Consider the following 13,521-nt stretch of genomic DNA (forward strand, 5'->3'; position numbering starts at 1 on the left):
GTGACGGACAGACGTTGTTGGGGACAGCGCACAGCCACAAAACAACTTCAATCATTCACCCATCCATTCATTCATTCTTTCTTTCAACCCGCTCACTCATTCATCGCGCGCCCGATCAACCACGACCGTCTCCAATGCATCTCCCGCATTCGCCCAGGATATGCCAGCTACGGAATTAACGGGCATTAATTAATTGCCATTAATTAATAATTGCCATTAATTAATCGTCATCAATGCATTCATAAACAACCGGCCATCAGCTGTGAGAGCCGCACATTCGGCCGCGTGTTTTTGTTGTTGTCGTCGTCGTCGTCTTCATTCAGTCACCCGGCAGCGTTCACCGCTTGCACGTCCATTCCTCTGGCGTTACCCTCACACCCTCGTGGTGGTGGTGGTTGTGGTGGTGGTTGTGGTGGTTGTGGTGGTGGTTGAGGAGAAGGAGGAGGGGTCTTCGAACCGCACAACGATGACCAGGCGTCGAACCTGGTCTACTCATCCACCGTCCGCTCCTGCTGCTTCTGCTGCTCGTGATTTTCTTGCCGACACTGCTGCTGCTGCTGCTGCAGTTCCACCTCCTTCTCCAGCTCCTCCTCATCCACCACCACCACCACCTCCTCCTCCTCCTGCTGCACCGTCCGCTGCCGGCACGGCCACGACTACTCCCACGACTGCTGCTACTGCTGCTACTGCTGCACCGTCCGTGCTGCATCGTCGCCGTCGCCATGGGCGTCTGCGAGAGAGGAGTTCAAACCCTGCTCACGACCGGAGGCGCGTTTGCTGCCTTCGGCCTCATGAGCATCGCCGTGGGCACAGACTTCTGGCTCTACTCGAGGGGCAACTGCCGCAGCAAGGGTGGCGGAGGGGAAAACGACACGAGTCGTAAGAACGAGGAGGTGCTCACACACTCGGGTCTGTGGCGGACCTGCTGCTTGGAAGGTGAGCGAAGGTTGCCGCTTGATTGCTCGCTTGCTCGCTTGCTTGCCCCAACAGTCTGTTAGGGGCTGTACGGGGCATCTTTGTCTTTGTGTGGGTCTCTTGTGTGTCAGCGCGCTGTGAGCCGGGCGAGGCCCGAGTTCGATTCCCGCTCACGGGCAAAACGCCGGTGACGATTATTTGAACCGGTCCTGGGCCTCCCCTAGGTCGGCGCGGCCTCAAATGGGTGCCTGGTGCGGTGTGTAAAATCATCGCCACTGGAGAGACAAAGGCGGCCGGGCGTGGTTGCTGGCCACGCAATTCCGTCGTGTTGCCGTGCCGGCCTTCAGAAGGTGCTCGCTAACAGCACTTGCCCCAACAGTCTGCTAAGTCTATACGGGGGGTCTTTGTCAGTGGGGGAGCGGTGGCGCAGTGGTGAGCGCGCTGCGCTTTAAGAAAACCGTCCGGTGATCCCGAGTTCGATTCCTGCTCAGGGCCAACAAAGTCGGTGCCGATCTTCTGACTGAACCGGTCCTTGTGCATCCATCCCCTGGGATTCCCAGGACCGCCTTTGTCTCTCTCCCCCCCCCTCCTCCCCGCCGCTGACGTTAACACGCCGCACCAGGTACTCGTTGTCATCTCGAGCTCACGACCTCAAGGCCACGTGCACAGAACCTCGCACCAAATGAGTGTGTAAACATCAGCATTGGGGAGACAAAGGCGGCCGGGCGTGGTGCTGCCGGCTACACCGCAGTCTCTTGCCGACAGCCACGTGTTCGGCTACCTGGTGCCTCTTTGCCTTTGTGTGTGGGAGGACGTGAGAGAGAGCGGCTGTTGTACACGCACTGCGCACCCTGGTGGTGGTGGTGGTTGTGGTGGTGGTTGTGGTGGTGGTGGTTGTGGTGGTTGTGGTGGTTGTGGTGGTGGTTGTGGTGGTGGTGGTGGTGGTGGTGGTTGTAGTGGTGGTGGTGGTGGTTGTGGTGGTTGTAGTGGTGGTGGTGGTGGTTGTAGTGGTGGTGGTGGTGGTGGTGGTTGTAGTGGTGGTGGTGGTGGTGGTGGTTGTAGTGGTGATGGTGGTGGTTGTAGTGGTGGTGGTGGTTGTAGTGGTGGTGGTGGTGGTTGTAGTGGTGGTGGTAGTGGTGGTGATGGTGGTGGTAGTGGTGGTGATGGTGGTGGTAGTGGTGGTTGTAGTGGTGGTGGTGGTTGTAGTGGTGGTGGTGGTTGTAGTGGTGGTGGTGGTGGTTGTAGTGGTGGTGGTGGTTGTAGTGGTGGTGGTGGTGGTTGTGGTGGTGGTGGTGGTTGTGGTGGTGGTTGTAGTGGTTGTAGTGGTGGTGGTGGTTGTAGTGGTTGTAGTGGTGGTGGTGGTTGTAGTGGTGGTGGTTGTAGTGGTTGTAGTGGTGGTGGTGGTTGTAGTGGGGGTGGTTGTAGTGGTGATGGTGGTGGTTGTAGTGGTGGTGGTGGTGGTTGTAGTGGTAGTGGTGGTGGTTGTAGTGGTAGTGGTGGTGGTGGTGGTTGTAGTGGTGGTGATGGTGGTGGTTGTAGTGGTGGTGGTGGTGGTTGTAGTGGTGGTGGTGGTGGTTGTAGTGGTGGTGGTGGTGGTTGTAGTGGTGGTGGTGGTGGTGGTTGTAGTGGTGGTGGTGGTGGTGGTTGTAGTGGTGATGGTGGTGGTTGTAGTGGTGATGGTGGTGGTTGTAGTGGTGGTGGTGGTGGTGGTGGTTGTGGTGGTGGTGGTTGTGGTGGTGGTGGTTGTGGTGGTTGTAGTGGTGGTGGTGGTGGTTGTAGTGGTGGTGGTGGTGGTTGTAGTGGTGGTGGTGGTGGTTGTAGTGGTGGTGGTGGTGGTTGTAGTGGTGGTGGTGGTGGTTGTAGTGGTGGTGGTGGTGGTTGTAGTGGTGGTGGTTGTAGTGTTGGTGGTGGTGGTTGTAGTGTTGGTGGTGGTGGTTGTAGTGGTGGTGGTGGTTGTAGTGGTGGTTGTAGTGGTGGTGGTGGTGGTTGTAGTGGTGGTGGTTGTAGTGGTGGTGGTTGTGGTGGTGGTTGTAGTGGTGGTGGAGATGGTGGTCGTGGTGGTGGCTGTAGTGTTGGTGGTGGTAGTGGTGTTGGTTGTAGTGGTGTTGGTTGTGGTGGTGGTGGTGGTTGTAGTGGTGGTGGAGATGGTGGTCGTGGTGGTGGTTGTAGTGTTGTTGGTGGTGGTTGTAGTGGTTGTGGTGGTAGTTGTGGTTGTAGTGTTGGTGGTGGTTGTAGTGGTGGTGATGGTTGTAGTGGTGGTGGTGGTGGTCGTCGTGGTGATGATGTTCGTGGTGGTTTTCGCGGTAGTGGTGGTTCTAGCGGTGATGATGATGGTGGTCGTGATGATGGTGGTGGTCGTGATGTTGTGGGTCCGCAAGAGTAGCATGAGCAACAATCAATATCATCAACATAAGCAGCAGCAGCAAGACCACGATCGTGCGTGTGTAGAACAGAGGGTTTCATTTTCCTACACTTACAATTTATTTACTCATAATTAACGCTGCCTGCGTTAATAGAGCCGATTGAAATCTCCGTGTGCGCGTGCGTGTGTGTACACGCGCCGTGTTCCGCGTGTGTGTGCACATCTGTTTCGCGTGTCTGTGTGTGTGTATGCGTGTTCCAAGTGTGTGTGTGTATACGTGTCTGTGTGTGTGTGTATGCGTGTCTGTGGGTGTGTGTACGCGTGTCTGTGTGTGTGTACGCGTGTTCCAAGTGTGTGTGTGTACGCGTGTTCCAAGTGTGTGTGTGTACGCGTGTCTGTGTGTGTGTGTACGCGTGTCTGTGTGTGTGTGTACGCGTGTCTGTGTGTGTGTGTACGCGTGTTCCACGTGTGTGTGTATACGCGTGTTCCACGTGTGTGTGTGTGTACGCGTGTCTGTGTGTGTGTGTGTATACGTGTTCCACGTGTGTGTGTGTGCACGTGTTCCACGTGTCTGTGTGTGTGTACGCGTGTTCCACGTGACGCAGCCGGCGTTTATCCGGCTTCGCGAGCGTCACGTGGGACGAGTGTAACAAGCATCGGGCGCGTACAGCGCGGCACGAGTTTAAAAAAATTCCATTTGAACGCGGAGGCGCGGATTGGTAGCGGAGGTAGCGGCGGATGGGTCGGTGGTGGAGCCACGAGGCCTGGAGTTGGGCCTTCACCCCACTCAGTGGTGTGTCCGTGTGTGTGTGTCTGTGTCCGTGTGTGTGTCTGTGTGTGTGTCCGTGTTTGTGTCCGTGTGTGGGGAGCGGTGGTATAGCGGTTAGCGCGCTGCGCTACGAACCTGGCGACCCGCGTTCGATTCCCGCTCACGGCCAACACCAGTGACAATTATCTGAACCGGTCCTGGGCCTCCCCGAGGTCGACTCAGCCTCAAATGAGTACCTGGTGCGGTGTGTAAACATCGCCACTGGGGAGACAAAGGCGGTCGGGCGTGGTACTGGCCATCCACCCCCTCGTGTGCCATTCCGGCCATCATAGGTGCTCGCTAACAGCACTTGCCCCTACAGTCTGTTAAGGCTATACGGGGGATCTTTGTCTTCGTGTATGTGTGTGTGTCCGTGCTCAGAATCAGAATCGGAATATCGATGTCTCCTGGAGGAATCCGATGAGCTATAAATGTCCATAGTCTAGAGTGGGGTTAAATCGTGGTAAATGAAATATAAATGCGTCGTTAAACCCGACACAGCCAAGTCAATTGGTGAGGTTTGTCGCGGTAAACGGGAAGGATTTCTCCACAACTCTGTCTGTCGCCTGATGAAGCTGGTTGTAATTACTGGCGAAACGTCGTACTCAGATGGTAAATGTTGTGGATTTGCTCTCCAACAACACACCGGTGTGCTGTACTAGTATACTACACTATACACTACACACTACTATACTACACTATACACTACTATACACTATACACTACTATACACTATACACTACTATACACTATACACTACTATACACCACTACACTATACACTACACTATATACACTATACACTACACTATATACACTACACACTACTATACACCACACTATATACACCACACTATATACACTACACTATACACCACTATACACTACACATTAGTGCTGTACTCGTGATGAATTGGCACGTTCTGTTTACGTGACAAACCTCACTAATCGGCTGTGTCGGGTGGTGGCGGGTTTAACGACACATATATTTACGCGATCTAAAAACCCTATATCGTGGATGATATTGGTCGCGACACCCTATTAGGTGGATACATGTCCAGCAGGCGCGCTTCAGAACGCGACAGCAACAAACGCTGCACAGCCCACTGATTGCCAGCCTTCACAACAGGCTCGCTACTCCCTAACAGCACTTGCCCCAACGGGTCTGTCAAGGCTACACAGGGTGGGGGGGTCTTTTGTCTTTTGTCGCGTCAAGTGCATAGCCGCGTGCTGCGTGCGGAAGCAGCATCAGTGAAAGCAGCAGCAGCGTCATCCGTGTGGAGGAAGATCGTGTGGAGGAATTGCGGGGCCCCTGTGAAACATTCGCGTGGAAGGAGTGTGGGGGGGGAGTGTGGGGGGTGTGGGGGGTGTGGGGGGGGAGTGTGTGGGGGGGGGGGAGTGTGGGGGGGGGGGGGAGTGTGGGGGGGGGGGGGGAGTGTGGGGGGGGGGGGGAGTGTGGGGGGGGGGGGAGTGTGGGGGGGGGGAGTGTGGGGGGGGGGAGTGTGGGGGGGGGGAGTGTGGGGGGGGGGAGTGTGGGGGGGGGGTGTGGGGGGGGGGGAGTGTGGGGGGGGGGGAGTGTGGGGGGGGGGGAGTGTGGGGGGGGGGTGTGGGGGGGGGGAGTGTGGGGGGGGAGTGTGGGGGGGGGGAGTGTGGGGGGGGTGTGAATCTGTGACGCGGCGGTCAGGGCCCCGTTTCTTGCGTGGGTGGCCGGTGGCATGTTGAGTAGACCATCTAAATAATACAACATCATCATCAGCAGCATCATCATCGGCAGCAGCATCATCATCAGCAGCATCATCAGTAGCAGCAGCATCATCATCAGCAGCAACAGCATCAGCAGGAGCATCATCAACAGCAGCAGCAGCATCATCATCAGCAGCGGCAGCAGCAACGGCAGCAGCAGCATCATCATCAGCAGCGGCAGCAGCAACGGCAGCAGCAGCATCATCAGCAGCAGCAGCAGTTGAAGCATCAGCAGCAACAACAGCAGCATCAGCAGCAAAAGCAGCAGCATCGGCAGCAGCAGCATCAGCAGCAGCAGAGCACGATCACCAATATCAGCAGCAGCACTACCATCCAAATCAGCATCATCAGCATCGTCGTCGTAGCAATTCATCATCAGCAGTAGCCGAAGCAGGCAGGGGGTGACATCACCAACACAACCAGCAGCAGCAGCATCAGCAGCAGCGTAGCGATTCATCATGGCCATCATCAGCAGCAACAGCACCCACCATCATTACCATAATCATCAGCAGCTGCGACCTGCAGCAATCATCATCAGCAGCAGCACCGCCTCAATCATCATCATCAGCACCCACCACCACTATAAACACATTCCTGCGGAGGGAGCTGGTAGGAACGTTGGGTTGCTCGGTCAATGGCCAGGGTCAACGGCGGCGTGGTGTATTCCGCAAATATGCCCGACTGTGAGGGCGGGCACAAGCCGGCGTGAGTAGGTTAAACGTTGAGTTTTATAAGGGCACCACGGGGTGACCAGCCCCTCCCCACCCAGCCCCACCCCTCCCACCCCCCACCCAGCCCCACCCTCCCCACCCAGCCCCTCTCCACCCAGCCCCTCCCCACCCTCCCCTCTCCACCCAGCCCCTCTCCACCCAGCCCCTCTCTCCCTACCCAGCCCCTCCCTCCACGACGGACGGACGGACACAATAATCCCCTGTGGGCTGGTGTAACCAGGAGGTTCCTACCCAGTATCATCAGCGTCAGCAGCTGCAACCTGCAGCAGTGATCATCACCATCAGCAGCACCGCCTCAATCATCATCATCAGCAGCCACCGCCACCACTATGATCATCATCAGCAGCAGCAGCCGCATGAATATCAATGAGCACCGTCAAGACGTGAAGCGACGCGTTCGACTGCCTCGCGCATCGATCGAGGCGGCTCCTTGAGTGATAGATAGATCGAGAGAGAGAAGTGATCTTTCATTTGTGCCCTGAACCAACAGCCGCTCCGTTATACAACAGCTCGCAAACGACAGCCGCCCTTCACCTGTGCAGCTGTATTCTCGATTCATTGTGCTCACGTGACCACCACCATAACCACCACCATCGCCACGTTACCACTACCACCACCACAATCAGTACCACCACTAACAACACAATCTCCACCACCATCATCACTACCATCACTACCATCACTCACAACACAATCTCCAACACCACCATAATCACTACCACCACCAACAACACAATCACCACCACCACAATCACTAACACCACCAACACCACAATCTCCACCACAATCACTACCACCACTAACAACACAATCACCACTAACAACACAATCACCACCACCACAATCACAACCATCACTCACAACACAATCTCCACCACCACAATCACTACCACCACTAACAACACAATCACCACCACCATAATCACTACCACCACCAACAACACAATCACCACCACCATCATCACTACCGCCACTAACAACACAATCACCACCACCATAATCACTACCACCACCAACAACACAATCACCACCACCATAATCACTACCACCACCAACAACACAATCTCCACCACCATCATCACTACCACCATCACTCACAACACAATCACCACCACCACAATCACTACCACCACTAACAACACAATCACCACCACCATAATCACTACCACCACCAACAACACAATCACCACCACCATATTCACAACCACCACCAACAACACAATCACCACCACCATCATCACTACCACCATCACTCACAACACAATCACCACCACCATCATCACTACCGCCACTAACAACACAATCACCACCAACAACACAATCTCCACCACCATATTCACAACCACCACCAACAACACAACCTCCACCACCAACAATAGCACAGCGCCTCCACTACCACCACCAATTATTATGACACTGGAAACCATGACATCATCCTGCAGTTATAGTGATTATAGTCATTTCGTTCATCATGTTGACAATTTCGAGTCACCACCTCCAGCCATCATCACCACAATTATCATTTTGATCATCATCATTAGTAGCAGCAATAGTATATCCACCACCATCATCATCATCGCCACGACATCATCATCATAACCACGACATCATTTCATAATTACTCGCGATTATTGTAATGTATGCTTTGAACATGGCCACAGACACCACCTCCTGTGATTTGATTTATCTTCACCATCATCATCATCATCTTTACCATCGTCATCTTCACCATCATCATCATCGTATTAACCTACTCCGTCAATCATCATAAGCAGCAGCAATCATCAGCAGTAGGCGCTGCCGTGGTGGTGAGATGTTAACTACCTCGCCTGCTATACAGGAGGTCGTGGGTTCGATACCCACCCCCGACACCTGCTGTATATTCGTAGCTTGCGTGTCTCTCTTCCCGTGGTCACGTGGATTTGTCTCCGATTTTTCCCCTCCACATTTAGAAAGATGCGTTGAGAGTATTTGGCTGCTATAAATTCCCACTTGATTAAGCCACTTTCGTTGAGCTATCATTCGTGATGGCCAGCTCGCTTCTGAAGACAGAACTACATAGCTCAGGGCCTTACCCGGTAAAATAAAAAAAAACAAGAGTTTTTCATAGGTGCTAGCAGCACTTGCCCCGTCAACCTGTTAAAGGCTTTATCGGAGGGGGGGGGGGAGGATCTTTGTCTTTGTGTCTACAGCCTGGATTCGAACCCAGGTAGGTCAGCCTCTGATCCGAGCCCGTCAACGTCTCTGACGCGACCATTACGCACACTTAAGCAATTAAAATCATTACACTGGTCAACACACTTTTTCTGGCATAAGGTATTCCAACGGTTTTAATGTAATTTTGGGGTGCTGATTCCAAATCAGGCATCAGTTTTTGTCTATCATAAGTGACAGAGTTAATGTCGGGGAAAATCAATGAAAATGGGGTATGCCGATAGCATAAAAATGATGTGATAGAGCAAATCTGAGATCAGATTTGGAATCAGCACACTGAAATTAGTCTAAAACAGCTGCAAAAGTCCAGGCCAGAATTTTTTTTTTTTGTTGACCAGTGTTATTCTTGTCTGATGTAGGTGCAGAAAAAATTAACCCGTAAAAAAAAGTATTTCACTATAAATCCTTTATATGCGTGGCGGCTAGAGTCCTCTCGTCCTCTGGCTTGAGATGGCTGCCACCTATGGGTCAGATGATTGCCTGCCACCATTAAGCAATTGGTAATTAAATGTAATTATTTTTTTCCTAAAAAGTGTAAAATTTAGGGAAAACATTTTTCACGAAAATAAATTGTCACGCACAACGAGTCTGTGTGCAAAATGTCAGCTCGATTGGATCACGGGAAGTGGGTTAAAAAACGACCGAAAAATTTGCACGGTCGTAAGCGCGCAAGCAAGCAAGCAAGTGAACTGAATATAAAGGATTTAAAAAACTACTGCGATTTCACATTCATGACGGTCAAGCCCAGATAATATAAGCGACGTGATGAGGAGAGAAGCACGGTGGTTAAGTTATCATCGCTGTGATGTCTCCTTCTGTCGTATTTTGTGGATCGGGGGCAGGGGTCGGGGGTGGCATTGCGTCGCTCCACGTTGTACACTCTGTTCTGCATGACCACATTGTGTAAGTCCGGTATACGCGTCTGCTGCTTGCCATGGTGTGTGCAGTGGATGCGATTTAGGGTGGAGCATGAGCTTCGTGCAAGATCCAAACCCAGGGGATATTTCTGCATTGGAGTCTTTAACATTTAAGCAATGTTAGATACATACAAGAAATGGCATGTATGAGAGCTCGCTCGGACAAATTACTTTTTTTTTAAACCGTTCAATGTAAAAACGGTGAAAAAATTTCATTAGTTGCAGAAGCATCAGACGTTGATTTATGGTGATTATTGCTCCAGTGATGAGTGCTGGGGGTTTGAGCAGGACCCGTCACGGACAGATGGGACGATGAATAACCTGTCGAGACTAACCATGAAACTTATAAATTATATATTTTTTATATCCTTGGATCTTTCGGTAAAGTAACGTAGAAGGGAAATAATAAAATAACATTAGGACGCTGTCTTTCCGACAGCTCTGTTCTTCACCTGAGGACGGCTGCTTGTGTTGTGGCCGAAACGTCGTGAGAATTTTATTATGTTTATTTATTTCATTTTATTATTTCCCTTCTACGTGACTTTACCGAAAGATCCAAGAATATTAATCGCTGCAGTCACGAAAGCTTTAAATCGAAAAATATTTTTTTTATTTTATTTTACCAGGTAAAGCCCACAACGCTATGTGGTTCTTCGTCGGAAGCGGACCTCGCCATGCACAGACGGCAACTCAAACGAGTTGGCTCATCGCCGTGGGGACAATTCGGGCAGTCGCCAAATTTCTCTGCAGCGCACGACTTCAATTCTACACGTGCAGGGGAAATGTTGACTTAAAGCGTTCGTGACTGCAGGGATTCATAGTCACAGAGACACACGGAGAGAGACACAGCATAGACACACAGCGAGAGAGACACACAACATAGACACAGAGAGAGACACAATATAGACACACACAGAGAGAGACACACAACACAGAGAGACACACAACATAGACACACACAGAGAAACACACAACACAGACACACAGAGAGAAAGACACACAACACAGAGACAGAGAGAGAGACACACACAACATAGACACTACGTGACTTTTCCGAAAGACCCCCAAAAAAATGTGCAGGGGAAAACCGGAGGACCCGGAGAAAAATCTACACCACCACGGAGAGAGCAGGCGTCAGGGTCGGGATCTAACCAACGACCTCCTGTATACCAGGCGAGGGAGTTCACATCTCCTAGCCAACCGCGGCGCCTCACAACGGAGCGGATGGGACGGACGCGTCCGAGAGAGAAGGGAGATTGAGCGATGATTGAATGAGAGCCAAGAACATGCGGCCGCTTGGATTTGTCGGAATCGTCGCAGTATCGGCGGCGGCGGTGGCTTAAGAGGATGATTGCGGCCTTCATCCAGCAGTGGATTGGCCGTGGCTGATGATGACGCAGATGATTACGATCTCCCCACTCGAACCAACAGCTCCTGTCCGTCAATTGCGATTTGCCAAGCGAGGTTGCTTAGTGTTAATTCTAGATTTGAAGCTTTCGTGACTGCAAGGAATCATACTCTTAGGGTTTTTTTCGGTAAAGTCACGGAGGTAGATACAGTAAATCTAGCTGTGACGGTCCCACCTGATGACGGAGACTTGTGTTGCCTCCGAAACGTCGTGATTTATTATTTTATTTTATTTATATTATTACTTTTATTAATTTTACTTTTTTACCTACGTGACTTTACCGAAAAAAACCCTAAGAGTTTGGTTAGTGTTGTTGGGTTGGATTGAATTGATGTGGTTGGGATGGGTTGGATTGGTGTGATTGGTGTGATTGGTGTGATTGGTGTGGTGTGGTTGGGTTGATGTGGTGTGGTTGGATTTGGGTTGGTGGGATTGGTTTGGTGTGGTTAGATTGGGTTGGGTGTGGTTGGGTTTGGGTTGGGTGTGGTGTGGTGTGGTTGGGTTGGGTGTGGTTGGGTTTGGGTTGGGTGTGGTGTGGTGTGGTGTGGTTGGGTGTGGTGTGGTTGAATTGGGTTGGGTGTGGTTGGGTTTGGGTTTGGTGTGGTTGTATTGGGTTTGGGTTGGGTTGGGTTGGGTCTGGGTCGTAGAGATCCGTGGCAGAATCGACGAGTCGAGGCGGCGCTTCTCCGGCCAAACCCCAACGCGAGGTCCCCTCCCCCCACCCCGCCCCGCCCCCTCCCCCCGCCTGAACAACGTTGGGCCACGTGGGGCCAGGATTTGTTTTCTCTGGAAGGCGGAGTGGGGGGACCAACTTGGGAGTTGGGATCAACTTGGGGGTGGGGATCAGCGGGCAGCCGCTGTCGTTACGCGTTTGTCCTCCCACCCGCCTGCTCTCCCTCCTGCCCCCCCCCCCTGCTCCCCCACTCTCCATCCCTCCCTCCCACCCTCCCCGGTCGCCAGAACTCGGGGGTGGGGGGGGGCCGCCGGGGCCGCATAATGGGGGGGGGGGGGCACGCGAGATTTCCCGTTGAATTATTGAGAGGGCGACTTTGGGGGCAGCACGTGGCGCGGTGGAAGTAACTCGCGCCGGGCCGCTAGACAATGCCACTTGACGTGGGGCACAGACGATTTGTGACATTTGAGGGGGTGGTGGCAGGGGGGGGGGCGGTGTTCGTGGAGTAACGTAGAAAGAGATTTGACCTTTTCATCTTCTTGGTTGATTCGGTAAAGTCACGTAGAAGGGAAATAATAAAATAATAAAAATAAAACATAATAAAATTATTCTCACGACGTTTCGGCCACAACGCAAGCAGCCGTTCTCAGGTGACGGCTGCTTGCGTTGTGGCCGACACGTCGTGAGAATTATTTTATTATGTTTTATTTTTATTATTTTTATATTTCCCTTCTACGTGACTTTACCGGAAGAACCAAGAAAATTAATCCCTGCAGTCACGAAAGCTTTAAATCGAAAGATTTGACCTTGATGAAGTCTTTTTTTTTTCATTAATAGTTTCTATATGTAGTATATATATAATTGAGTGTGTGTGTGTGTGGTGTTATCGAAGGTGCGATACACTTGTGAAGAATGACCACGACTTGCAAGCCAGCCAGCCAGTGAAGTAGTTTTCGATCACATTTACTCATCACCGAAAGCCTCCACCCTGTCCCGAGAATCTCCCTCTGGGATGGTTCCTTGCTTCCATTTGGGATTATTTTTTTTATTCTTTGCCCAATAAACTATTTCGCACACGATTGGTCGCCCACTTTTGTTGAGCTATCATTTGTGTCCAGGTCGCTTCTGAAACAATAAGCTCATAACTCGGTAGGATTTACGTAGTAAGAAACAGAAATAGTTTGGTTTTCATCTTCTTGGTTCTTTCGGTAAAGTCACGTAGAAGGGAAGTAATAAAATAATAAAAATTAAAGATAATAAAATAATTCTTCACCCGAGGACGGCTGCTTGCGTTGTGGCCAAAACGTCGTGAGAATTATTTTGTTATGTGTTATTTTTATAATTTTATTATTTCCCTTTTACGTGACTTTACCGAAAGAACCAAGAAGATGAATCCCTGCAGTCACGAAAGCTTTAAATCGAAATTTAGTTTAGTTTTGTTTGTATATTTTTAAGAGATTTGTTTATCTTTCCTATACTTTGCACTCCCATGGTTTGTTTATTGTTATTGTTTGTTTGTTGCGACGTTCTGACCCCGTGCCCCCACTGGACATCTGTGAAATAAATAAATAAATCTGCTTCATAGCTCATCGGATTCCTCCTGCAATGAACAACATAAATTCCGATTTCTGATTCTGGGATGTTCGGGTCCAATTCCGTTCATCGGAGTGTGGCCGCTCGTGGTTTGAATCCCGGGAGAATCGCCCCCCCCCCCACTACCCACCACCACCCCCCACCACCACCACCCCCCA

General features: G+C 51.5%; 1 protein-coding gene across 1 annotated transcript in view; it reads left to right on the forward strand.

Annotated features, from left to right (window-relative positions):
• Window positions 1-661: 661 nt before the first annotated feature.
• LOC144944685 (voltage-dependent calcium channel gamma-3 subunit-like) overlaps window positions 662-13,521 on the forward strand; it is a 47,859-nt gene continuing 34,999 nt past the window's right edge. The window contains exon 1 of the mRNA XM_078873045.1: window positions 662-936. Within this exon, the coding sequence (XP_078729171.1) occupies window positions 723-936 (214 nt within the window). The 5' untranslated portion in view covers window positions 662-722. The remainder of the gene's footprint in view (window positions 937-13,521) is intronic.

The sequence above is a fragment of the Lampetra fluviatilis genome, chromosome 35 (assembly GCF_964198595.1).
Source record: "Lampetra fluviatilis chromosome 35, kcLamFluv1.1, whole genome shotgun sequence".
NCBI lineage: Eukaryota > Metazoa > Chordata > Hyperoartia > Petromyzontiformes > Petromyzontidae > Lampetra > Lampetra fluviatilis.